The following is a 27,148-nucleotide window of genomic DNA, read 5'->3' as shown; positions in this document are numbered from 1 at the left end:
CAAAGATATTTGAATGATGAGCTATGTGATTTTGTGATTGGTCTAGAAGATTAATTGTCCTCCCAGATGAAAAGAAAATTGAAAGGATTTAAAAGTCCTAATCAAATTGTAGATGCAAGAAAAGGCTTCTAGTAGAAATAATATTTAAAGCATATTGTGCAAGTAGAGTCAACAGACTAATACTGGAGGACTGATACTTAGTCTGATATGGCTTTTGGAATATAGATAGTTGGAATAAATACCAAGGAATATCATAATCTTCCTTTTGCTTTCATGTAGTTTTGGAGATTAAAGTGTTTCACATACACTTTAAACGTGTCACATAGCCTGTTACAAGTTGATCTTCACTAAGGAAGTTGTTTGTGAGTAACTGGTTGTAAGAGCTTCTGTGGAGCTGGGATGAACTCTTTCATTACACAGATTCACAGAGTGAACACTTTGAGAGGCTATCCCTGCTTGCTTTAACTGTGCCACCAACAAGAAAGGCCTTCTCAGTCAAGTATAAATAGGAAGAGAAAATTGGTAACCACATTTCCAGGGCCATGCAGGGCAGCTCAGGGAGTTGACTCATCAGTCACTGACCTTCTTTTGAGGCCAGTGGAAGCACTTTGTTTCACCTCTCCATGACTAAGTTTCACCATTTATAGAATCCCTCTGTAAAGCACTTTGGGGCTCTCTGTGCAGAAGACCATGGTGAATGTAGGCACTGGAGTGAGTTACTCGTTAGCATTGATTTAGGCTTAGCAGAGTAGCTTCCAAGGTGAGAGATTTCCTTGAGGAAGAGAATGGCTTTCCTATTTGGGATCCAAGTTGAGCCTCACTGAAAACATTACTGAACTATGCTCACTGCTAGAACAGCACCCAGGCTTTCTCAACCAACACAGAGCTTCAGGATGACTCAAGTGGGTCAAAATCCCACACCAGAGTTAAGTATAACATATGACAAATGTAACTCCCACACAGTCACGAGGAACACAGTGTTCCTGTTTACTCTTGTGTAAAAAGTGTGGCAGTCACCACACTTTTTCTTCTCATAGGGCTCGTTGTCTTAATACAGATAATTAAGGAAAACAACAGCAGCAGAACACAAAATGTTGTGGAGATAGGAAGTTCTAGACAGACTGTTCCTTGGGGACTGATCAAAATTATATAGGCCTCCATCTCCTAGCAAAGAACAGAGTATGGGCTGTGGTAAAATAAGTTAGCATGTGTCGTAGTGTGAAGGACCAGCATTTGCATCTAAGCACAGGTGTCTGCTGGGACCATCATCTTGCTGCAGGTAGTGTGGTGCACAGTGACAAGATAAATGTCCTGCCCTTCGTATCTGTGGTAGAGAGATACTGCAGGAGTGTGGAAGTGAGACTGGTTCATCTGGCATGGAGTGGGCAGAATGCAAGCAGTAAGCTAGCTGTGTAACTGATGGATGATGAAGGAAGAGAATCCCAAATGCTGTTTTAGTGTTGGCTCATAATTCTAAGCCAGGCTCATAACACTGTCTTTTAAAATTTATTTTAAAGTATGCATGTATTGGTAGTGCAGATCTGACTCAGATTTTAGTTATGTTTGATTTTTTGGCATTTTTATTGAAATGGCAATCCAAGAGACACTGTAGAGAAAGAACCTATTTCCCAGAAATGAAGGCACATTGTTGTTTTTTTTTTTTCTTTGAGAGGTAATGATTTCTTAAAGACTCTTTTGAGCTCTTAAAAAACTATATATTTGCTAAGCAAAGTGAGCTACATTGATTTTGGTGACAACTCCCATCTGCCCACCCACACTGTCATAATTTGTCCTGTCATAGTCCCAGGAGACAATGACCTAGACTCCAGCAAGCATATGGATGACTTTGATGGAAACTGGAGAAGCCTGATCCCTGTTGGTGTAAGTGTTGTCATGGCTTAGGCTCAGCATAGCAGGGTAAGTTCATAGAGGCTGTGGCAAAGAAATAGGGCTGAGTGAGCCCCCAGAGCATTATGGATGAAAACATGGCTGTAAAGTAGATGAGAGGACTTGGGGTTGAGATAAGGGTACCAGAAGGATGTGTTTTCCTACTACACTCCTCGATGTGTTGTGTAAGATGGACCCATTTTAATTTTGATGGAAATGAGAGTGCCAGAAGCACCATGCACTTTCATTGCAGCAAATCCGCTTCAGTTTACAGGATCAGCAAAACAAGCAGTGGTGTTGTGAAAATACCTATTGTACAGAGCTGTACATCTGCCACAATGAAGAGCTGAATGTTGCTGCCTCTTTGGGCCAGAACAGCTCTGTGAGGAATCTTTGGGTTTTCCACACAGCTACTATTCCAGATGGGCTTCACTCTAGGTGGGGAGTGTATCAGTGATGTGCAGCTAGATTTAGCAACCATACCCAATGAAATGTAACCTAGCTCTTGGCTAGTGCTCTTATGGTGCAGATCTGCTGATAGTAATAGTTACAACTTCTTTTACAGTTGGAGTGGCTGAGGTACAAGGGAGAGGATCTGCCTCAGTGGCAAAGCTGGGGCTGGAATAAAGATTTTCTGTGTGGTTTACTGGTTTGTTCTGCCAAAGCCCAGATGAGTTGTGTATCACATGCATACATCTCATGGAAGAGAGCTTGTTCATGCAGTTACAGGGTAGTAATGCTCTTGTCCAGGAGCAGGTTGATTTGCCATTAAAATTGGAAAAGAGTCAGTGACTGAGAACGTTTCTGTATTTCTAAATTCTAACTCCAACAGTTAAAACTGTTAGTGTCTAATTTCTTGGGAGAGTTGACTGGTAAGAGGTGTAAATAACAGTGTATTTATCTGGTCTCATCTCAGCATGGACAAAGCAGCTGAACTCATGTGGCAGCTGGAGGAGTCGCCTGACAATGCAGGAGAGCAGGAGCAGAGCCCTGATGATGGAGACACAGCAGAAGTGCTGGAGCAGCCTGCACACAGCAAGGACGAGCTACCCCAGAGCCATACCCTCCTGTGGGAGACTCTAGGCAAACAGTTTGTAGAATATGAACAAGCGGCTCCATTTCTCATCCCAGAGGATCAACAGAGAAGGCTGCTAGAATTTCTTCCCCTCTTCTTAAAGGTTTGTTCTCTTGATTGCCTTTGGTGCAGATGACAATTTGAGTTTCTTTTGCCTTATCCATTCTGTGGTCACCTAAACAGCCAGTGTAGTTAACTGAAGCAGGATCCCTCTAGGTGATCAATTCTTTTACTCCATTGGGAGCCTCCTCTCCAGTGTGGCAGCATGAAAAGGCCATGGCTCTGTGTGAGCCCTGCTCAGCAATGACAACAACATCTCTATTATCAGCCCTGTGTGCAGCACAAATCCAAACCAGCCCCATTGAAACTAGACCAGCCTCTACCCCAGACCAAACCAGCACACTTCCTCTTGAAGGTCCATGGAAAACATGCATCCTTAATGCTTCTAGGGCATTAACTCATCCCAACAAACAGGCCTCGCTATAGAAGATTGTCTCTCTAAACTGCTTCCTCCTGTTTTCATAAGCAATATATTGCTCTATGTAGGCTCTATGTGAAATTCTTCCATTGAGTTTTTCTTGCCTCAAATTTACAATTAAATTGAAATTCTAAGATCTCCATGTTTCTGAGTTCTATTAGAGCTTTAGTTTTTGAATACCATCTAGTGAGCATGAAATAAACAAGTTGTGGTGAGATGAGATTATATACAACACCTTTAGAATTACTGATCCTTAACTAAGTATGAAAAGCAAGAATGCCTTTAATGTGCTGTTAATTTTTTGGAATGAAATTTTCAAAGAACCAAGAAAGCTGAACAAGGGTGATAAAAGTTATAAAATGTAGGAGTGTTATGAATGAAAAATTGGACAGCATAGCAGTAAATTCTCACATGTCACAATAAATAAGCAAATAAATTTTAGTACCAGTACTTTAGGGCCAAAGGACTGTTGTTCCCAGGAGGCAAGATGAGTATTGCTGTGGGACTGGCAATGTTGTACATATGCATATCCATCATGAGTTTCCTTTCTATAGGGCTGAACTTCACAAGCCTTAGGGTTGTAGAAACTGATTTCCTGAATTTCAGTAATGCTTGTAAAAAGGGGCTTTTAAATTCTCAAAGGAAATTTTGCTACCAAATACATTCATAATGGAGAAGTGAATTTTTCATTAGCTTAACACTAAATTTCGTGCCCTAGGTGTGAGATTCTTGCTCTCCACTTTTCTTAGATATGCTAGTAGGGCTTTGCACTGCTTTGTAGGCATTAAGGTCCAGAAGTGTGATTTTGGCTTTGCATCATTCATTTAAGAGTACATTGTGGAGGACCTTGCCCTTTAGCTTTTAGTTATCATGTCCTTCCCCACATGACTTTTACTCCCTTCATATAGCAGCCTTCTGCTGGCTTGGGGAAATGCATCTCAGTTGGAGATGTACATGTTGTGAAGTTCTTACAGAAACAACCTCATTTTCCCCTGTTTAACAATGGACTCTGTAAGTCCTCTCCTTTCTTGGAAGATTTTTCTCTTGCTTTTACTTTCCTGTTCTGATCATGCAGATTCCAGTGCATCTCTGCCTTTTTGTTTTAGTGCTTTAGCTCTTACTTGGTTGGGCAGAGAGAGGGTCACCAAGCAGGAGACACCTGGGGTGCGGGGGCTCGTTACTCACTGACACTCCTTGACGTGGAAGGAAAAAGGGTGGGAGGGAAATGTCAGCCATCTGCTCGTGATTCAGGCCTGGGCTGGGAGCCGTTTTAATGTGCCTTCTGTGTATCTTCCCTCTTGGTGCCTCAGAAAGTATCAGAACGTTCTATTACATGGCAGGTTTTGAGCTAACATCTCTCCATGAACCATAGAATAGGAAGGGCAGATGGTAACAGCAGACACAGGGAACTTGTGGCAGAATCTTAAATACGTAGAAACAGGTTTAAGAGGAAGAAAGAAAATCAGATTACTTTGATACCATATTATTTGAGTTTCCCCTAAAAGCAGATGTTCTGCAATGGAATCAGATTGATATGCTCCCAGATAGAGATTTTCTATAGGCTCAGACATGAATATGAAATTAATTAAGTCTGTTCCTAAAGGACAGTGTATTCTAAAGATTGGTGTCCGACCCTCAGGAAAAGCACTGACAAAATCAAATCAGAACATTAGTGGCCTGTTTTGTAGGGAGCTGACTAGTAGCATTGCTGTGAACATTTGATTACTGCTCTCTGCAGTGTATGGTCTGAGCTTCTAAAACTTATCCTGCTCATTCTGTTAGCAGAAGAGTGAGTATAGCAGGGCCTTTCTGAAGTGTTAAGAGGAAGAGGGGCAGAAATCTTTGAGGAAGAGGGGCAGAAATCTCGCTCTGCTTTCTTCTGAAAAAGGGCATAGCTTAATGACAGAAGTGTATTTTTAATCGACTGTAGGTTTCTTGTCATTGTGTTTGCACAGCTTGCTTCTGCTCTTTACAGATTTTCCCTCTCTTCTGCATCAGAGATGGATGAATTGGTGGATCTTGCTTCTGCAACTGTCTCTGAAAGTAACTTATGGTCAAAATCTGAAAAAAAAAATTGCTTTTAATATTATTGACTGATTGATGAAAATTAATAATAGGTACACTGTGCAATTGCATTTCACTCTTGTAGCACAGAAAGAAGATTTGGGTGCATTTTACTTATTGACTGCAGTAAAATGAAGTAAAAAGTTGATGCTTGCCTTATTACTGAGAGGTGACTGACACTTTGTCCACAAGCTGCCATCTGTGATGAAAGAAAATAAATTGAAAGCCATGGTAGGGAAGGAAATAATATTTGTGGAAGATCTTAATTTACAAAGAGTTGCACTGATTTCTTGGCAGAAAGTACTATGGGATGTCTGATCCAATTTTTTTTAGGAAGACTTATGTCATTTTTCTTCCTTTAATCATTGGGGCTTACAGTGTGATTTTTCAGAGCTTTTGAAAGGAGGAGACTTGTAAAGAAAATTTTTCAAGATTGCTGAGGACAGAGGTATCTCAGACTGGTCTTTAGAGGTGAATGCTGAACTGTTGCTAATACATAAATGTGTGTATCAGCAGATGTTCTGTATAAAAGAATTGGCACCTGGTTCTCGGAGGCTGGTTGGGTGCAATAGTATTAGTCTGCTAGAATATTTTCTTTATTGATGTTTAATTTTTTCCCCAAAGGTAGGGCTAAGAAACATAAGAGGGGTTTGTTTGTCAGACTCAGGGAATCAGCAAGTCTTCCTGTTGTTTATCTAGTAAGTTTTGTACTTAATTGCTTGTCCATTCTTGAACAAGTGACTTATAAACTTATTTATAAATTGTTTATAATATTGTCTATAAATGTGTGTTTCTTCAGGATGTTTGTCATACTTTGAAAGGGGCTAGCATAATTTTTGATACAAATAATTAGTGACACAGGGTATGACCAACATTTACATTGTTTGAATTTTATTCAGTATAGAAAATGATGTAAAAGCTCTCTAGTAAGTGCATTACATGATTCAAAAGTTAATTCCAGTTTGATTTCTGTATCTGTAGTGTCATATTGCTGCCTGTCTGACTAGGGAGAGAATTTTATAGAGGAATGTTAGCCTTATCCTCCTTTATTTATGTTTATTCATTTTTGTCAATCTACCAGAGACATGATGTGTCAGAGACTTAACAGTTACACTTGGATTTCAGGCCTGGGAACAGTCTGCTGGAGAAATCGTATTCCCCAACATTCAGCTGTTAGCCAGTGAGGTTTCCAAGCTTCTGACTAAAGAAATTAAGAGGAACCTCAACGGGAAACCTGCAGGTAATGATTCCATACCAAATCCATTGGATCCTCTTATTCTGGAAATGTGTGTCTTTCTCTGTGCTGGAAATAAAGGGGGAACAGGAAAATGCTATGTAGCAAGCCAGATGTTTTAGTGGGTATGAGCTAGGACTGATTTGAGGTGATTGCACTGAAGATTTGGCCCTGTATGCCATGCTGATTTTTAGTTTGGAACTTCTGTAGCTGGAAGTGTGTAATGCAGGTAAGAGTGAAAGAATAGGTTATACCCTATTCTGGGGAGCTTTCTTAAATAAGAAAAACATTGCTAGGTTGGTGGCTGTTGTACATTCTTTGTGCTGTCAGCTGCCAGGGTTCATGAACTGAGCTGGTATTCTTGGTGAAATTTTTCAGCTTGAAACATGTAGTTTACATGAATTGAGCTTGATGCTCAGTTCAAAATAATTTTATGTTTTTCTGTTTACTTTAGTGGACTCCTGCTACTGTAATTTTGTTAAATTTGTCAGATCTGTGACACATCTGACAACTTTAGCAACATGAAGAAGAAGAAAGCATAAATGCAGCATTTTTGTCATTCACTAAATAATTAAAGTTTAATGTTTTTGTGATAACAGAAGAAGCTCGTCTGGCTTTGGAGCAATTGCTGAAGCAGAAAGGGGAAGCAGGAGATGGCCATTTGCTCCTGAAATCAGTGTATCTGCTCTCACAGACTGACATGGTAAGAGAAAATACCACAAAGCATGTTTTCCACTGTATTTCAGAGAAACTGTGTGGGTACAGTGGAACACCCAAGTCTCAGTATTTGCATTTTCCCTAATATTTTGAGCTTGAGCATGCCCAAGGTATGCAGTTAAAGGACACACCACCACGTTTGTAGGCCAGGCTTTTCTAAAAGAGAGAAGTAAGCATTCTGTGCTTTCAGATACCTTTTTTGTTTTGGTTATCAGACAGCTGGTTTTTCCAGTATTTCTCTACTTTTTTTCCCACCCATTGTGTATCTTTTTGTGTATTCTTTCAGTCTACATATCAAAAAAGATGAATAGTAAGAATCTGTCTGATAATACAGTGGTTGACTTTTCAGTCCTGATAGTCTCTCGCTTTGAAGTGTTTCACAAACTCTACTTGTACAGCCATTCCCAATGCAGACTGGCATCAGGAGTACAGCCTGCTGGTGGGCATCTGTGGTGTGTTTATCCATGACATTTAGTTAAACAGTTTGTCTTAGTCTTTCTTGTTCAAAGACATACGAAAATAAAATCTTACTGTCATATTATAGTGGATATGTTCTGTATCATAAGGACCTCTATAAAATTATATATATAGCTAGTCACAACATGAACTTTCTGATGAGACTTGTGTTTTTCACAGATTTAAGACGTTGCCATTTTTTGTAGCACACATACTCACAAAACTTCACATCACAAACCTTATTCTTCAGCTAGTTTGGTGCTGATTTTTGTTATGACTACTGTGTGCCAAGCACACACACTGAGACTTCTCTGGAAGTTCTATGCAGCCATAGTGAAGATGAGAAGAAACTAAGTATTGAGAAACACTGTGAAGAAACTGTCACTTGCATTTATAAAATCTGTAATTAGAAGTGTGTGCAGTTATTCAATATGTTAAAAAAAAGTGAAGGTATTATAGGTAAACTGCTGCTGTCCTGAGTCAGGAGGGAGTGGAGAATTCATGCTTTCAGCATACCAGGCCTCTCTAGCTGCAGAGTGTCCTGGAAAGTAATGGTAAAGGGGACACTGTCAGTCCCTGGCCGTGCTGTTGGTTCAGCTGCTAGTTAGGTTGCAGGCTGTGTGCTTCACTGACTGCAGGTCTCCATATGCAGGACAGAGTACTGCCAAAGCTGTAGTTCAGCTGGAGCAAGGAGTCCTGGGAACAGCTACAGCAACACACACAGTGTATTTAACTCTGCCAAGTGGATTTTACAGGCATGCTATGTAACTGCCAGTCTTGTGTGCCCTAGAGCACCCATGAGGGTAAAATGCTCAAGTGGGTCTTTCATTTGCCATGACTATTCTCAGTGTGTAGGAACACAAGGAAACTGTGGTCAACTTCTGGAGGGACTGATCTTATTTTCTTCTTAGAGGACTATGTGGAATATTATTGGATCTGGACTCCCAGCTGCTCTGATGCAGTGCCTGTACCTTTTCTTTACCATCCCTCTGAAGAAAACCAGTGATGACAGGGAGACAAGTGAGGATGATACCCAAACTCAGGAAATGCTTGTTAAGGTGAGATTTGCATTTGGGGATTCGTTTGCCCTGGGTACTCAGATGTTCACTTAGGCTCTTAGTTGTTCATTTGATTCAAACTGCCAAAAAATTGGTAAGCTTGGGCTGCAAAATGTTGAATGACTATCAGGAGCCATATAAGAATATATAAACTATCTCTGATTTTTTTACTAAACAAAACAACATGACTTTAACTGGGAAAAATCCATTAAGAATATCCTAGTGGTAGTTGTTGATTTCACTGCATCTTTTCTCCTGGCATTAGTATGAAACTTGTAATCTCCTTCCCCAGTGGATTATTCTTCATCTCCTGGGTATCTCTAGAGGTGTTTATTTTAGCTGATATTTGCTTGCTTTTCAGATAATGATTAACATGTACAAAGAGGAACAAGGCATAGAGGAACTGCTGGCAGCTGATAAACTTCAGTCATTAATTATAGCAACTTCTTCTCTGTGGGACCAGTGCAGCCAGTCATGGAAAGTACCTACAGGCTGTGTGCTAAGAACAATTTCAAAGGCTCAGACCAAAACCAGCATTGTGTACCTACAAGGTTTGCCTTCTTCTTTCCTCATAGTTCCCCTGAGAATGAATTACCAAAAAGAGTCTCCCCAGGATAGATTACATCATCTGTAATCTCCCATACATCATCCAGTAGTCAGCTGCAAAGCATGGGCTTGTGACTTAGTAGAGAGAAGCTTTATTTAGTACTGATAGTCATCTAACATAAAAAAACCCTCAAAATTACAGCCAAGAGCCAATCCCACTTAATCACACTGACATAGACAAGAGGAAGAGGTGTTTTTTTTTTTTCTTAAGTTGTGTGACAGTCTGTGGGTCTGAGACTCATGAACACTAAATACAAGGCTGGGGGCACTATCAGAGTAGGGGTATCTTTTGGGACAGCAATGTGGTTGGTTAAGTGCTCATTTCTTTCTAGGCTTTATTAGTTCTAGCAATCTTTTTCTTATGAAGAAATGCAAAGGCCACAAGTCTCAATTTCTTAGAAGTGAAAAAATAGTTTTATAATGCACAAAATACCATCAGTATTCCATGTCATGGAGTAAATGCATAAAGATATTTTTATTTTTTAAAATAAAAATGTGGCTTTGTGAGTGAGATGGAAAGAATTATTTGGATATATTTAAGTTGCCCTGGAAGGACTGGCCATGAGATTAAGCTTCATTTTTCAAAGCAAAATGCCTGTACCCCATTACATATGATTCATTGAGCAAAGAATTATTCTGTGAACTCTGCACAGAATGTATGATTGACTTAGTATGAGACAATTACATCTGTTAGTCTCTGCTTACCTTGTGCTCAGACAGCTGGATTCAGTATATATGAATTTTGGTAAGTTGGGGAGTTGAAAGCTTATACTCCTGAGATTAAATCAATTTCTGTTAGTAAAGCAAAGAAATGCATGCATATTTTAAAGCCAGCAATGCTTCTGAAATGAGTATGATATTTATATATCCTCTTTTCTTTTCTTTGTAGCAAAACAGTTATCTGACTCCTATTTTACTAGGAAATAACTTCAATTTGTTTAATTTTTGTTAGCAACTTTAAATTTGTTTGACTGTCAGTTATAAATACCTGCTTTTTTTTTTCTTCCCACAGCAGTTGACTGCATTAAAATAGCTGTTCAGAATCTCTTTACACTGGCTGATACTCTACCTGCTTGTGATGTGTGTGAAGCTGCCAGTATTGTGCTGTGCTTTGTGAAAGATTCTTATCCTGTATCGTCAGCTTTGTTAACAGAGTTCGAAAATAATGATGGCTACCAACTCCTGCTAAAAATTTTACTCAGGTAAGAGAGGTTTCTAGTAGGCTTCTAGAGGATAGTAAAGCTTAATTTTCAGAGTGCATAGTGATCTCTTAAAATATGAATCATATAGGTAGCTCTGTGGATGCAAAGCATTGCTATATTAGGAAGGGAAGCAGTACATAACTTTTACTACTTTAGCCATAACAGAAGGAGAACAATATAGGGGAAGTTAGTTTGCAGGTGGGATAGAGACTTTTTTGAACACAAGACAAAATTTCTTCATCAATTAGTATTATAGAGGATGTAGGTCAGAGACATTTGTCTCAGTTAAGCTGAGCTTTTTATCCAGGCACGCAGTCAGCTAGGGAGGGAAACACTATCTCCTTACTTTGCAAAAACAAGCAAACAAAACCCACCCAAACTTAAATCTGAGATGTTTACATTCTTCAGAACCGAGATGAACATAAACACATCAGGAAAAATCCGCTTTAGTACAAAGTACAAAGCAGAATCTGTTACTCTCCTTGTCACCTTGTGTTGTCACACCAGGCAGAATTTCTTTTTTTTATATGAAGTGTGTTTTAATTATTTGAATTCTCAAAAAGTTTAAATTTTTATTCCCCAAATCAGACTTTTTTTGTGGTTTTTTTTTAAGGACACATAACGGGACTAAGTTAAAACACTTACCTTCCTTTTGATAACAAAACTCTTTCAGTGTCACTTCAGTTTCCTTCGGTCTGTAGGTTTTGTTCTGACTCAGTGCCACCGTGGTGTGGATTGTTCTGTGTAGCTCCTATGTGCTCTATGCCTGATGATGCATCCAGTGTTTGTATAATTAAGGCATGAACATATGACTGTCCCGAGTTTTGTTCCTAGATGCGAGGGTTTGCAGCAAGATGAAGGAGACCCCTATCTGGATGAGATCTTGGACATGCTGACTTGCCTTACAACCTGTGGAAAAACTGAACTGAAAGTTTCTGGCAATATTGTACACCCCCAATTGCCACACTTTGATTTTGAGCGGACACAGCCTTCTGGTACGGTGCATACGTGTGTGTGTATATATGTGCACATGTGGCTGCGTGGGTCATAGCAAAATGAAACTCTATTCATTTTGTGTCTTAATATGGAGGAAAGGAGTATGGTGTGGCATCTTCAGATCTATGTGTCAGTGCTGCAGGAGCCTGAATGCCACCTACATCAAACTGAAATGAACAAGTTAGCTCTAGTGTCTCATCCAAGCTGAAGAATATGCCTCCCAATCACATCCCTCATGTCTGTTGCTCTTATTTCCACTTTCAGATGATCTAACATTGCAGTTAGGGTGCTTGCAGACTTACATGACACTCAGGTAAAAATTATCTCACCTGGGTTTTTTCTGCACAGGAATGACAGTGAAAAACCTCCAGCCTTTCCAGGTGTTGCAATCCATTTTCCAGAGAAGTAATGATCAGCACCTCTGTGGAAGAATCTTGGCAGCAATTGGTACCATATGGGCTTGGGACAGAGTGAACTTCTTTCTTCTGGAATGGACACTGCAACCTATCAACCAATTCACTGACATAATTCATTTCAAACCACACCCAGTCCAAGTCCAGTTCTTCACACTGGTGGAGTCCATAGTCCTGGACCTCTCCTATGTTCCCCATGAGATTTTGAAGAAGGTTCAATATTTGATAAAGGAAAACACAGTGCCATTCTGCACCTTAACAGCTCTCCAGTGCCTTCTCAGCATGACCCAGAAGGACTTGTTATTTAGTGATATTTTCCGTGACTCTGGGCTCTTAGGCCTACTGCTGGCACTTTTGAGGAAGGAAGCCAAGATCTTGAGGAAATCAGGTACAACTTAATGCCACTTACAATGACCATTGAAGTAGGCAGATCAACAGGAATAAATAATCTATTTCTACAGTAAATTTATGTATTTTTTTATACTGAGTAGCTAGATTTTGTCTTCAAGCCAATTGGCCTAAATTTGACACACAAGCTGGGTCCTCTGAAATATTTGCTGTTTATTTTTCTGTTCACTAGCCTAAACAGCTCTGGGCTTTTCTTTGCTAGTGTATGTTGAATTTTTCTGGGTGGCACCCTTCAACCCACACTTTTAAACAGGTCTTAATTTGGGGTTCTGTAGAATGCAAGCTTGAGATTGGAGCAAGAAAAATTCTTCCTTCCATTTCTTGTATATTGTAACGTAACTTTTAATATGCTGACAGCTGGAACTCATCTGCCTAGCCTGAAAGAAGGCACTGAGAAGGAATTAAATGTTGTGATGCTGAAAATGGTGGCTGCCCTTACAGCAAGGTCTGTGAGGAACACAGGTAAGGAAATACACACGACTGCGTTACCTCATGATATTTGGTGGTAAGTGGCCATGGTCTTAAGGAGCACCAACAAATTTTCTGACTTTTGCGCTTCCGTCAGAAATGGAGGAAAAAAGCAAGAAGTGTAGGGATGACCGTGTTACACTAGGAAGAAATGAGAGAAAAGTATTCTCATCCTGCATAATGAGCTTTGTCCCAGTAGTCAGCTTGTTTCCTTCATCCATGTGCATACTCCTGAAGTGTTTATATAGGATGCACCAAATTAGCTTGTAAAAAATAAAAAAGTGTGTACTTGACTCTTGTGTATTGTTTGTTCATCCAGATTTTCTTCCATTATATCTGTTATTTGAAATCTTGATTGGATCAGGTGCATGCTGAGGAACACCCTCTATTTGTGTTATACCTAAGAAGTCTGCTTGTAGAGAATCTTGTGGAACATAGTACAGGAGTGAATGCTACTGAATACTAGAATCCACTCAATTCACTCTGGAACCCTCGAGTCATCATGTTTGCAGCATCTTGGACAGTGTAAATATATTTTCAGAAACTATCAAAAAGTTCCCTTCCTAAATGAAAGAGATGCTTAAACTGAAACTAAGGTGTCTTTGCTTTTTCATTCATTATTGTATTGGGAACCTGTAATCTCTGATGATTGGAAATCATGGTCATCCAGTCATTTTATCCTTAGTTGTTCTTAGCCATTCCATTTGCGACATCTTTAGCTTAACCAGGTGCTCTTCTTACCTGTCCTGCTGTTGTGGCACTTCACACCAACACTGAAAATCTGCCTGTATAAACTACAAGCAAAGGATAGTTTAACAAATGATAATGTGTTTGTCCCTAGTTGTTCTGAAGGACTATGGAATGGTGCCATATATCAAGATATTTTTGGATGATGAGTGCTACAGGAGTGCTACTCTCAGCATCTTGGAGCAGTTATCAGTCATCAATTATGAAGAATATATGAGCATTGTTATTGGGGCCCTCTGTTCTTCCACTCAATGGGAACTGCACCTGAAACTAGATCTTCTGAAGGTAACTCATGTGGCTCTCACTTGGGCATTGTTTTCTTGGGAACTATCTTTTTTCAAGATGTAAGAGCAGAAGAAAGAGCCATAGGATAGCTCTAGATTATGGTAACTTGGGCACTCTGGTTTTTAGCAATGCCTGTGTGGTCAATACCTTCACTCAGTATCAGATTACAAAGTATTTTGAAGACTTAAATAGTAATGCAAGAGGGAAAATGGAAATGCTAGAGGCACAATTGTATGAGCAGTTCTATGTAACGTGACAGAAAAAGGAGAAACAAATGTGGATGGAAGTGGAGAGAGGATGTAAGATGTGAAGCAGTAAGATTGGAAGAGCCAAGATAGGCATGAGATGAACAGCTTCATTCTGATAAGTTTTCAAGGTTGAAACTTTGCTGTCCTTAATTTTGTCATTTCTCACAAACACAAGTGTCATGTAAAAAGAGATGAGGCAATGGAAAGGAAGAATTTTATGAATGTTTGGAGAAAGAACTAGTCATAGCCTCTATTGACCCCAGAGTGTCTGATCCCTAAACAATGAAACAGAAGAAAGAATCATGGTGTTTTATTGTGGTTTAGGTCATAGGCATCCAGTTGAAAAGCAGCACTGTTGTAAGCACTGATTTTAAAATTTCTTTCTACCTTCTCTGTCAAGTGTGAATGAAATTCACTTTTCTGTACAATATCTGTGTCTATAACAAAAGAACTATGTTATTTAAAAAAATTTAAAAGGATGAAGTTTGTAGCTTTGATTTGAAATAGTAAACTTTAACAGTATCTGTGGAAAAGTTGAGTATGGTGTCCAAACTAATATGAAAATAAATGCAACTTCAGTGTCTAATTTTGCAAATGATAACTGTATTAAAGTATAATGTAAGCAAATGAATTTATTTTCTTTATCCATTGGGACTGTGATTGTGTTACACACAAATTCAGATTGATTTGCTAATGTATATTTAGCTGTTAAAGCCTGAACCCAAATGCAATTAGCACTGCCATATTCCAGTGTGGCACGTGGACAATTATGAGGAATAACAAATAATGGAATGTGTGAAATAAATTCTGTTAGCAGTAACTGAGTTATGGGGTTTCCAGCAGACATCAGTTTTATAGATTCAAGACAGAGGAATACTAACTCACAGGTGATTAAATTCTAACTGAGTTAAAGCTGGAGGAAATGTGTTTACTGTTGACCTACTTTGGAATGCGTTAAAGCCATCCTGATAACTTCAGCTCTAAGTTATTAAATTTGCTCCCTGTTCAGAAGTCTCTGCCTGGTGTGATACATTATCATACAAAATTGAATGACAGTAATAGAGTGCTCCCTCCCCCTTCAGTTCTCACAACCCTTTCTCACAGTCCTAGGTCCTGTTATGGGCAGATATACTTCTGTTAAAAGCTGTTCCTCCTCAGGAGGTTGTGAAGTAAAGCTCTTTCATTGGATATCTCTTGGGGTGATCTATATGTAAAATTAACCCTTTCTAATGTGCAAAGGTACAGCATCAAATCTGAACAGTCCCTGTACAAAATGAATTGTGCGACACCCCAAAAACTTGGGATCAATTATATTCAAATGCAGTAGACTGTTTCCTTGCAAGCTCCTTTTTCTCACCAATTTTACTTCCACAGTTCTTAATAAATTTTCCAGATTTGTTTCAAAATGACAAGCCCATAACATTCAAAATTGGCAAATAGTTTAAGTTGTTTTTATATATGTCAAGTGGCATTCACTTATAACCTGCTTAAAGCCTATTGAAGTTAGATAAAATCTAATGATTTCACTGTCTTGAGATCTTACTTTTTATGGCTTTTTTCCTCTAAAGTGTTGTGCAAACTTTAAAAATACCTCACCTGAGAAAAGGTATTCTTGTCTTTCTTAACGAGGAGAGCCTGCTACTTGCAATATTCTTTGTACCATCCCATGTTGCTGGTTTTTTGGGGCCTTGTCAGTCATATGAGCAGAAGTTTAGTGTGGGTTCTCATGTGCATTCAGGGCTGCAGGAACACCTGTCTGTAGAGAGCTGTGCCTTCCTGCCAGTTTCCCTGTGAGGGTATTTGCAATTTAATCTTTATTTCCATTTAGCTAGGTCAAAGGCAAGCTGCTTGAGTCTGAGAAGACTGGTAAAAGAACAGCCAAAGATATGAAACTACCTCTGGCCAAAATGACTAGGATATGTAAAACAGGAAATTTGATCTCTTTGCTTCCTCCTGTTCTGTACCTGTTAGGCTGAGTGCTTTAGCAGCTCCTAAGGGTGCATTCAAGTCCTGGTTGTATGATTCATTGGGTATATGGGGAAAGGGAGGAGAAGTTGTGCAGTGATGACCTTTATTTTGACCACCTTCCCCTCCTCCCTCAAAGAGTGAAATTTCAGTGAAAGAATTTTTGTGCAAACTTGCAATTTTAAAATATTCTAAAGCTTCTTTTCCCCTTGATTTAAGTGCTTCTTTTGTTTTCTTTCTTCTTGGTAGTCACTCTTGAGGATACTGGAGAGTCCCAAGAGCCATTCAGCTTTCAGAACCTGCAGTGGATTCAATGGGCTCCTGTCCCTCCTCTCAGACATGGAAGGTGCATTGCAGGACCCTCCATGTGGGCAGTGGGCAGCAGTTGGACAGAATTGTATATTGGAGCTGGTTTTCTATGCTCTTCAGGGGATAACTGCAGCCCTGCACCTAGACCCTGTCAACAGCACCTTCTTCCAGAGGAATGGTCTCTTTGAAAAGATGGCAGAGGATCTCGGATCACTTGGATGCTTCTGGACAGAAGGGAAAAGGCAAATTCCTGTGAGCCTTGAGAAGACAAGGACATTTGCAGAATTCTTGGATGCAGCATTCTGTTCTTCAGAACCTCTCCCAGGATGGCTAAAAAACTGCATTTGGATTCTGAGTTTTCTTGATCATATGCTCAAAGGAACCCTCCATCAGGAAAGCTACTTTAAGGAGAGGAAGCCAGAGATGGGAGAAGAAGCAAGAGATGATCAGGAGGCACCCCAAGCTCAAGAAGAGCATCCTGTTGCTTTCAAAAGACCAAGCAATGAATTATGTGCCTCTGCCTATATGCTATGGGGAAACCCTGAAGAGAAGTAAGCCTTTATTTGCTACAGGAAATAGAGTACTAAGGCTGATATGTACATTTTATATGGTAGTAAACTGAGGTAATGTGTGGTATAACCTGCCAAGGGTAAACAAATCCGTTCAACCCCAACTCCCAGTCCTCCAGGCAGCAGAAATCAATGCTTTTGGAAAGGTAAATGATGGAAAAAATTGGGGTATAAGGATTTAGTGCAGCAGTGGGGCACACAGCCCCAAGAGTTGCAGAGTTTATGTTGAAGATTCTGACACCTGCAAACTTGGAGCAGGAATGGAGTCTTAGAAGAAGGTTGCTGGGACTTAAATCTTGTGCTTAGTCACTGCTTGAACCTGCTCTGATCAATTTTGACTTTTTCAGTTATGTGGAAAGCTGCTTCCAGTCACTCAATACATTAAAAATAAAAGTTAAGCTAAGGTATTTTAAATGCTCCCTCAAGCATGTGTGTCCAAGCACATGTGCAGACACACTCCCATTTATTCATGCATAAATAGAGAAAATAGGAAAAGGAACAGTCATGCTGCCTACTTCATTGAATGAAGGTTTATGTCAAAATATATATCCTTGGTAGGAAGAGAAGACCATACCAGAAATCAGCATAGCTGTCAGCTGTGAATCAGTTCTGAATCACCTGCATTTTGTAACTCATGAGATTTTTCAGTCCATTCATTTTTCTCTAGCTTATCTTGAATCTCAATCATTTTATCAAATTTGTTTCTGGTTGGAGTTATGCTTGAAAAGGCTAAGTTGATAAGAGTGAGATTTCTTCAAGCCTTACTGTAGATTATTGCAAAGTCATCTTCCAAATTAAAGACCAAGACATGATGTCTGCCACTCGTAGCAGCAGTCACTGAAGTCAGCAGAACTCTTTTCCCTGTGTACTGAAGCAGGCTGAATAAGCATTTCTAGTTATATTTATACTTGTTTGAAGCAAGTAAAAAAACATGTGGTGGATTTCTTTGTACCCTGTGCAGGAGGTTTTAAAGTAGTCATGGAGATGTTTGCTCCCTGTCTGGTTAGATACTCAGTGCTGGGGAGAGGCCTTGGTAGCTTGGGAGGAATAAATGCTCTTTTCCAAGCAGATCTTCCTAGCCTGATTTGGGAGAACATGGGTCCATGTGCATAGAGTACATAGATGATGGTAGCTGTGAGAAGTACCCTGTCTGTTGTTGAAGTGTGTGTATAAGGGAGGCTCAGGGATGTTACAGGAGAAAGATTAGGTTGGGGCAATGCTGGGAGGGGTGTGGCTCTGTCTTCTGATTGTCATTCTGAAATTACTAGGTCTGAAATGAGCAAGGCTTCCTATCTCCTTGTGTTGTTTTGCCTGCTGAGATATGATGCTGTACAGTTACTGAACACCACCTGTGGAGATGTTAATCCTGTAAACTGGGACCCTTTCAGTTCACAGTGTCTGTCTGATTTGGGATTGTTTGTCTTGGTTCTGGGACATGAAGGCACAAAAGGAGGCCAGATTAGCTAGGGGTGGTTGGAGACTGTCCATGACAAGTGTATGCAAACACAAAAGAGGAACATGTACTGGAAAGCCGACAGTCTTCAAGCCATACAGCCTGAATCCTTTTGCAACAGTAAATTTTATGAAAATAAAAATAAGAAATTCCATTGTTTCTGCAAGCCTGTTGTTCCCCTAATGCAGCTTCCTCTTAGCTGTAGTCCACACTCACACTTCCCCCTGAAAAGGTTTCAGGCAGCAGCTATGGAGCTTGAAAGGAGGAACTTGAATGCAGTGAGTGTAGGTAGCCTGTGATGCCCCATCTTGCAACACGTATTTAATATTCCCAAGGAGGCAAGGAAAGGGGGTGATCCTGCAGAAGCCTGTGACTAATACATAGAAAAGTTAGTATTTTAATGCTGGATAATATTCTAGCCCCTTCCACTGTCCTGTGGTCAATGATGCTGCAAGCTTCCGGGACACAGGGGAATTGACTCTGTCTTTCCCATCTAAAAACCAGCCCTCTGTGTTCCTGCTCCTGCAGTAATGTTTGAAACACCTTTTGTGACAGATGGAGTCTCTGGTTTTCCTTTTGTTCCTGGTGATTAGACATAGCCTGCTGCAAGCTGTGTTAACTGAGGCTGATCTCTTTGGGAGGGAAGCCCTTCTTTGTGCCCACCCAAGCAGCATGGCTGCTGCAGCTGCTGTTACCACAGACAGCTCACTGTGCTAATGGCTCTTCAGGTTCTTTGTGACATCTCATTTTGTCCCCAAAATCTCTTATTTATCTTATTTAAGTAGCACTAATGCAGAGCAGATTTGCAATTCTCACCATGAAACGGGTGAGATAGATGGAGTGGAGTCACAGGGCTGATTGGATATCCCTGGAGCAGGAGTGTGAGAGATGGGGTATTTGCAGACGTGAGGAGCTGGAACAGGAGCACAGCTTTTGTACTAAGGCAGGCCATAAAATGAGGGCCTCAGAGGAAACCACAGAGAAGGGTGGAGATAAGGCTTATATAATATTCTTAAAAATCCTCCTTGAGCCTTGTTACTCTTCTCTGCACGCACTCCAGCACCCTGATGTCCTTGTAGTGAGAGGTCCAGAACTGAACACAGCACTCGAGGTGCAGCCTCACCAGTGCCAGGTACAGGGGAAGAATCACTCCCCTGCTCCTGCTGGCCACACTATTGATGCAGGCCAGGATGCCATTGGCCTTGTTGGCCACCTGGGCACACTCTGGCTCACCTGGGCAGGTTTGTTTCCAGCCAGGCAGCTTTATTTTGTCCCTATGGATTTTAGTGAGCCTGGATTTTTCTTTTTTAAAAGGTCTGGGTTTTCTCAGGGAGATGAGAGTGTATTTTCAGTGTACTTTTTTCTGTGACATTTAAAAACTTGCCCACATTCATGTCAAGTACAGGTGTACGTATCGACACTGAAGCCACTGCTGCAGCAACTCTTTATACCAGACCTGATTTTGATTTATTGCACCAAAAATATTGCAAATGAGCAATTAATTTGAAATTATCCTTCTTGAGGGTGCAGTAAAAATTATTTGTCACTGTGTGGCAGTGTACTACACACCACACTACTCCCGGTTCTGCTGTATCAGATGAGCCTTTTTGGGAGTGGCTAACAAACATGTTTAATTGCAGCCTTTTTACCCTCCTTTATGTCCCTGGTAAAACTCTTCTTTTTTTTTTTTTTTTTTTTTTTTTAATGCTTACTCTTATTCTTGTACCTTGTGTTTTATACAGTTCATAAAGCATATTGTGCTTTATTTTGTCACTCTAATTACAGCCATTAGGTGTTTCCTTTGCTTTTCGTGTGAGATCTGCTTGGGACAGATATTTCTGACAGTGCACATCACAATTCCAGTTCAGAGGTGCACCCAGAAATGCTGATGATACTCTAAACAGGATGAGCCTGTAGTGCCTAAACTAGAGTAGTTGCTGTGCTGTGGGTTCATCTTTGAGATATATTTGACCTCTAGCCTGCATCATGGCATTAGCAGATCTTCTCTGTGATGTCTCTGATTCCTCAGTTCCTTCCTGTGCTTGAATATATAAAGGTCATAAGTGGCAAAAAATGAAAACTGGTGGGAAAGCAGATATTCAATTTTAGGCAAATTGAATTTTCACTACTTTAGGCAAATTCTAGTGTTGGAAGGGGAGGGTGGCATACTGATTTCATCAAGACTGTCTCACCTTTGCTTATTTCCATTTTATTTTAAAGTACTAAAGTTAATGTATAACTCAAGTTATAAACTTCTAGAAAATAAAAGGATAATACTGATTGTGGACTGATGCATCAGTGATTCCTCTGGTTGTCTGTTTTCTGTTCTGCAAATACCTTCAAAGACAAAATTTGCTTAAAGAGGCTGCCTCACATCTGTGAATGTGCAAGTCCTTGAAATGTCAGCTCATGAGCAGGTGATGTCCTGTCTTTGTTACTCTCAGGAGGCATCCAGCTGTTCCGGGTCATTTGTATTGTTTGCTTAGTTTCCAGTGCTGAGACTGGTTGCTACTAGGAGGATTTAATGCTGTGCTCTGCTGGAACAGTGTTAGAACCTCTTTGCTGTTCTAATGATAATTATGATGTGTGTTTTTACTGCAGGTTGGAAATGAGAGACTGCACCATTGTACATCCAGGTGCTGTCTGTGTCATGGTGAGGTTGTTGCCAAAGCTGTACAAAGAAGGATATGCTCCGGTGAGTCTGAACATACCAAAATACCATCTAAACAGTGTCTTCTACTTCTCTGTAGCTTCATTTCAGGAACTGCTTAGTCTTTGCAAATGTGGCAGTGCTAAAATTTACCTAAAACATTGTCAGGAGGAACAGCACAAATTTCACTGAGTCAGTAGATGTAAGAACAACTATTGTAGTAGATGTAAGAAAAACTATTGGCTGTCAGTTTGCCAAAGCATTTCTGTACCTGCCTGATGCAGTATATGGATTTTGGTCTCAGAATAGTTATTGCAAAGGCATAATGTAGAAGTGCCTTGAAAACTGTTTTACGTATAGCCAACAGGCCTAGCAACAAGAACAGTCTGACACTTCAGACCTAACGGTCCATAAACTTTTAATGCAGCTTAGAATGTGTTTTTCTTTGTCAAATCTGCCATATATATACACACCCACTCTGAATAAAGATACTGCCTATATCGTATTGGCTGTTTGGTCTAAAATACTTGAATGCAGTCAAAGTACATATGAAGGGACTGAAATAAAACCGGGTTCTTCATCCAGAGCTCTGAAAGGAATAAATAACTGCTGGCACATTCCAACTCTATTTATTGGAATCAATCCATGAGCTAGTGAAATTTTGTTAATTACAGTAATTAATTTCTGAAAAATAAGTAGAAGGGTTAATTGGACGAGAGTGTCATCAAGAAATTGGAATTGGCTCCAGGACTTGAGCTCTGTAAGAAGAGCCTTCAGATCCTCAGTAGGTGGCAGTGTTCTTAAAAGTATGAAGGCCTAGAGCACAAATTCCAGTTATGTATTTAAGCATGCTCATATTTTCTTTTTTTCTCTCACTCCTTTTCTCTTAGTCAATAAGAAAATATTACTGGTAGCATTTTAGTATTTCTGTTGTGAATATGATTGCTTCAGGTAAAATTGGACCACTATTACGCAAGGTCCTGAGTCAAACCCTAGCTAGGAGTTAACAAATGTCTTGAAGAGTTCTCATAAAATAACCCACAAAAAAGTATAAAGGAAAAATAGAATCTTCCTGGCTATTTCTATTGAAAAATCATTGAATGAGAGCGAAAATGAATAGAATATTTCAGAGCTTGGGAAGCTCACTGATGCTGCCAGGCAGAAACATATAAGGCTGGAATTTTATTAGCTTTAATCATAACATATACCACTGCATGAATCTTTGTGCCAGGAGATTCTACTTGGAACACAGGAGTCAGGTAACGTCTGATGCAAAAGGTTTAACCTCAGTGGCTACTGACGGGGTAGAAGGAAAATAATTGAAGGAATTAGTCTTTGGGTAGATATATGCTGTTCCAAACAGGTTACTATTTTTTTTTTCTACTGCCACAGTATTTAACAGCTAGATAAGATGAAATAATGGCTTTGTGGATGTACTGCAGACTTTCATAAAAAAGTCTTAAGGGGCTTCTTGCTCTGAATTTAAGACTGTTGCACATGTTTCAAACACTCAGTAAATTGAGACAGGTTTGCATCCACTTTAGATATGTGGCCCAGGATATTCACAGCGTATTTTCTACCTTGAAAAGAAAGAAGTTTCCTCTCAGGCACATGTCATCCTTGACTGAAATTTTAAGATTTCAGAGTATCATGACAAATCCTTCCCATTTGTTATGTCAGAGATCCAAGGGTGGGTAAGGGAAAGGAAAGAACTTTTGAGAAGAGAATAAAAGCTTGTTTCAGTTTTGTCTCATCATCCTGGCAGTTTTCTTCTAAATACAGACAAAAATATAATACTCACACAATTTATCATGTAAATTATTTATACTTTTACTAAGTAATACTATTGCTTCTGCAGCTGGATTTTTCCTTTTTGTTTTCATCCATGTCTCTTACAGGATGAGCTGCTGTCATAGTCACTGTTGTGAAAGTAAAACATTGTCCATCAATAAGGATTTTGCATCTTTTAAAAAGAAACTTATCCCTGTTTTAAATTTAGGCTAAATTAATTGTTCTCCCTTTAGATGTTAAAAAAGTAAAATTTTTCAAGTATTTCTGCACACATAATGGTATTTTGTTCTTCAATCTAAGGAAATTACATCCTTTTGAAGTGAATGCACAGTGACAAAAGTTCATTATTTTTGCTTATCTTGAATATAGCATAATAACCTGGAAGACAAATAACAGTGAACTAAATTCAGCTACCAAGTTTTGAAACTATGGTACTTAGGAGAAAGAATCTGGGAACTACTTAAGCATATTGGGCAAATTGGTAGGTGACATTTGCCCTTAAAACTCTAATCTGAGGCAGAGCTCAGCTGCATTCTAACTGCACCTTCAATATCCTGATTCACAGTGCAAGTAATAAGTGTTAAGAAAATCAATCCATGCATACAGAAATACACAGCGTGGTTTCTTGGCCACCTTTAATATTTCCACTAAAATCTCATTTTACTGGAACAAAGATCCATGAAAACAGCTCATTTTATTCAAAACAAGGCAATATTGGTATTGACAGAGCTGCTAGCCTAATGAAAACAATCAATCTTTTTGTACACTGTTATGCTTTTATTGGATTTATTTTGGAATAAACGAGTTGCTTCATTTAGTCAAGACCTGTGTCATTTTCTGCTTAGTGTTATTTACACATACGTTCCCGCATATAGTCAGAAATGGAGTAAAATGTTAATTAAAAGATTTTAAAAGTTGTGAGACTTTGAAACACTCTGTAATAATGTAGTTCAGTCTGGTGGACACTTTCTGTGTGTAATGCAATGTACAGTGAAATGTATGTCCCTGGCAATGAATAGTCCTTCAGAGAGAAGAAAATGCTATCCAAAGAACTCACCCTTCAGATATGACAAATGGTAGTTGAGTTTGCAAAAACAGTATGTATGTTGCAATGTATGCATTGTTTTCTAAGTGTTGCAGTTGGGGACACTTCGAAAACAAATTGCTTGTTGGCTTTGAAATTGTCCTGTATTGGCTTTGTCTGGTTGAATGCAAAAGAGCTCAATTCCTCTTTACACTTAAAAAGCTTCTTCTGAATCCAGTTGCTTCTCATTTATGTTATAAAATCAAATCCCATTGCCTCTATTTGTGCATCTGTCACCATTGTTGTCCTTTTCTTTAAAAGTTTGCATGTCTATTTCCTAGAAGAGCATGTGAGAAAGCTTGGAAGCTCTTTGAAATAGGGAATAATTCATCTTTTTAAGATTTGTGTTTAAATATATGATCCAGTTACTTTTACATGAATCTAGTTAGGTCAATGGGGTACAATACATTTCTAACTGGGAACAAGTTGCTCTGAAGATAATTTATGAGAATTGAGAGACTTAAAGATCATTAAGAAGCAATAATGAAGCAAAGCTTCAATTCAGCAAAACATATAAAGAAGTGTTTAATTTTTTTCGTGACATGGCTTGATACAGTTTTAAGTACAGTGCTTTTAGAATGAAGAGTAGTTCATGCCAATATGGCTCTCCACAGGCTTAATGTTAAACATATTCTGAGTTCCTGTGTTGGTCTTGGAGTTTCTGCCTAAAAACCTGTCCTTGGTGGTAGTGCCTTGTTTTTGAATGACAGCTCATTGTTTTCTTCCTTCACCGCCAGAGAGATGAGGCAGGAGAGCTGAGCTGTGTTTGGCCAGGCAGCTGCTCAGATGAATAAATGCACACTGTTTTAGTGCAGAGCTTGATGGAAAGCCATGCAGTTCTGCTTGAGCCTCTTGCCTTAGGGGCTTCTTTTCTGGACCAGATGTTTACACTCAGGGATTTGACAACTGAAAAACAAATTAAAACAGAATAAATCAGTTGTCCTATACAGTTTGGTTCCAGCTCTCTGGCTTTACTTCTGTGCTCATTTCAGCTTTCCCAGGAAATCCAGTGTGCTCTGGTTGATCATATCCAGTCCTTGGTGAAGTCAGAGAAGAGTCGTCAGGTGATGTGTGAATCTGGCCTGCTGAGCACAGTCATAACCTCCTGTCAAGATGCTTTCTGCAGTGACAGTCATCCCCTGCACCTGCCCCTCACCAGGGTGTTTGAGAAGCTTGCATCACAGGCTGTTGAGCCACATGTGTTAAGGTATAAGGTTGTATCTAATGGAAGCAATTTGCTTTAATGGTGCCATTTTTTGCAAAGTTTAGAAAATAATTAGATGCTTCACGTAGTGCTCTAATTCAGCAAGACTCAGCCTTTTCTTTCAAGTCCCAGTTAATCCTCCTTTCTCATTGATTGCAGGATATATGCTTAAATCACTCCTGAAGATGGTATGAGTCTGTAGTGTTCTGCATCATCTCTGCAGGGGTTATAAAGCCATTTATGAATGAACTAATTAAGTCATTGCAAAACAAACAGGCTTATTCTCTCCTAGTATTTATATGGAGAAGCTGTTTTCTGCAGAGTAAAAATTACTTTCTCATGTCTCAGATCCATGTCAATGACAGAAGCAAAAATAAAAAGTGCAATCTTCTTCCTCAGTTGCTATTTCCAGTTTGAAGTTGCACTTCATAAATGCTAACAAGTGCTAGACATTACAGTACCTAACAGCTACCAGAGTGCAGGTGAATTTAACTGTTCAGTGGAAGACTGTATTTCTTTCGTTCAAATTGGGAATAGGATTTATAAAAAAAGCACTCAATGAAAAACCCCAGACAACAGATTTTTTTTCTGAAAAATTAGGGCTATTCAAAAATATTGATGAAGAAAAGCAATCTTTGATTCTTTTTTTCCAACAGGAAAACCTTGAAAGGAAATGTAAAGCAAGCAAAATATTTGTGCTGCTACAATGGAAAGCATTTCTTCTGTTCTCTTTGGGATGTCTTTAAAATTTGGTGTTCGATAAAAAAATCGTTCTCCAGAAGTCCCTGGAGAAAGACTCTATTTGCATGATTGCTCTGACTCCAAAAGTGTCTGGCTTGTTTGCCTTCCTTTTTTTAAATGGCTTTTTATTTTGTTTTGTTTTTTTTTTTTCACATTAGGCAATTTTTGTGGTTGGGAGGTTCTCCGTTACTACCTTCTAGGCCCAGTGCAAACAAGACTAAGGTCCTTTCCTGTCAGGGGAGTGATTCAGCTAATGCAGGTAAGCACACAATGAACAGCCTGTTGCTGATACAGGGGCTGAGTCAGAGATGTCTCTGAAATGACAGGAAATGCTGTTGAGTAGGTTGCTCTGAGACAGTCACTGTGAAGGTGGAGTATGCCTAGAAGATTTTCACTGGGTATTCCCCAGATTGGGTGGTACTTGACCAACACTGAGAGCTGATCCAATGGCCAGCACAGATCAAATTAAATCTTTGCTCAAGTTAGATGCGGAGTATAGACTCACATTTTGCTGGATCAGACATGGACATGGTTTATAAAAACATTAATATTCTACACATCAAGGACAGTGTCTCCTTTGCTTGCAGCATATTTTTCCTGTGTTTTATAGACAGAAATAGAATAAGGATGGGAATAAAGAACACTGCTTTTTGTAGTCCCTAGGGATATCCTAGTAATCTACCTTGCTTATGCAGGCTGTTTTCCATCTGAGTCATTTCTCTGCTCTAATGTATTTTATAGATGAGAGGCTGCAGTATTTGGTGCTTAAACTAGTCTCATGCCTGACACCTGATGCAGTATGGTCTGTATTTGGGTATTATGTTCTTTGCAGTCATTCTTCATATCCTCTCCCATGTGTTGCTTGTGACTATTCTGTTACAGCAGAGTTGAATGAATGGTCTTTGTACAAGAAAAATGAAACCAATGGGTTGGGGACATTTTTTAGTAGGGTGAGTGCTGGAGTTGCCTGAAGATGTGTGGGAAGAAAATATGGCAAAACTATGGCTATAGCTCTCCTGACAGCCTCCCATTTTGAAATG

General features: G+C 39.5%; 1 protein-coding gene across 1 annotated transcript in view; it reads left to right on the top strand.

Annotated features, from left to right (window-relative positions):
• Window positions 1-2,804: 2,804 nt before the first annotated feature.
• Window positions 2,805-27,148, top strand: part of WDFY4 (WDFY family member 4) — a 113,408-nt gene continuing 89,064 nt past the window's right edge. The window contains exons 1-14 of the mRNA XM_053983638.1: window positions 2,805-3,065; window positions 6,630-6,744; window positions 7,338-7,441; window positions 8,823-8,969; window positions 9,331-9,520; window positions 10,588-10,777; window positions 11,612-11,772; window positions 12,122-12,574; window positions 12,952-13,056; window positions 13,904-14,094; window positions 16,557-17,167; window positions 21,240-21,333; window positions 25,156-25,370; window positions 26,267-26,367. Of these exons, the coding sequence (XP_053839613.1) occupies window positions 2,805-3,065; window positions 6,630-6,744; window positions 7,338-7,441; window positions 8,823-8,969; window positions 9,331-9,520; window positions 10,588-10,777; window positions 11,612-11,772; window positions 12,122-12,574; window positions 12,952-13,056; window positions 13,904-14,094; window positions 16,557-17,167; window positions 21,240-21,333; window positions 25,156-25,370; window positions 26,267-26,367 (2,938 nt within the window). The remainder of the gene's footprint in view (window positions 3,066-6,629; window positions 6,745-7,337; window positions 7,442-8,822; window positions 8,970-9,330; window positions 9,521-10,587; window positions 10,778-11,611; window positions 11,773-12,121; window positions 12,575-12,951; window positions 13,057-13,903; window positions 14,095-16,556; window positions 17,168-21,239; window positions 21,334-25,155; window positions 25,371-26,266; window positions 26,368-27,148) is intronic.

Source organism: Vidua macroura, chromosome 8 (genome assembly GCF_024509145.1).
Source record: "Vidua macroura isolate BioBank_ID:100142 chromosome 8, ASM2450914v1, whole genome shotgun sequence".
Classification (NCBI taxonomy): Eukaryota; Metazoa; Chordata; class Aves; order Passeriformes; family Viduidae; genus Vidua; species Vidua macroura.
Note: the sequence above shows the minus strand (reverse complement) of the source record. Positions and strands in the feature narration are given on the sequence as shown.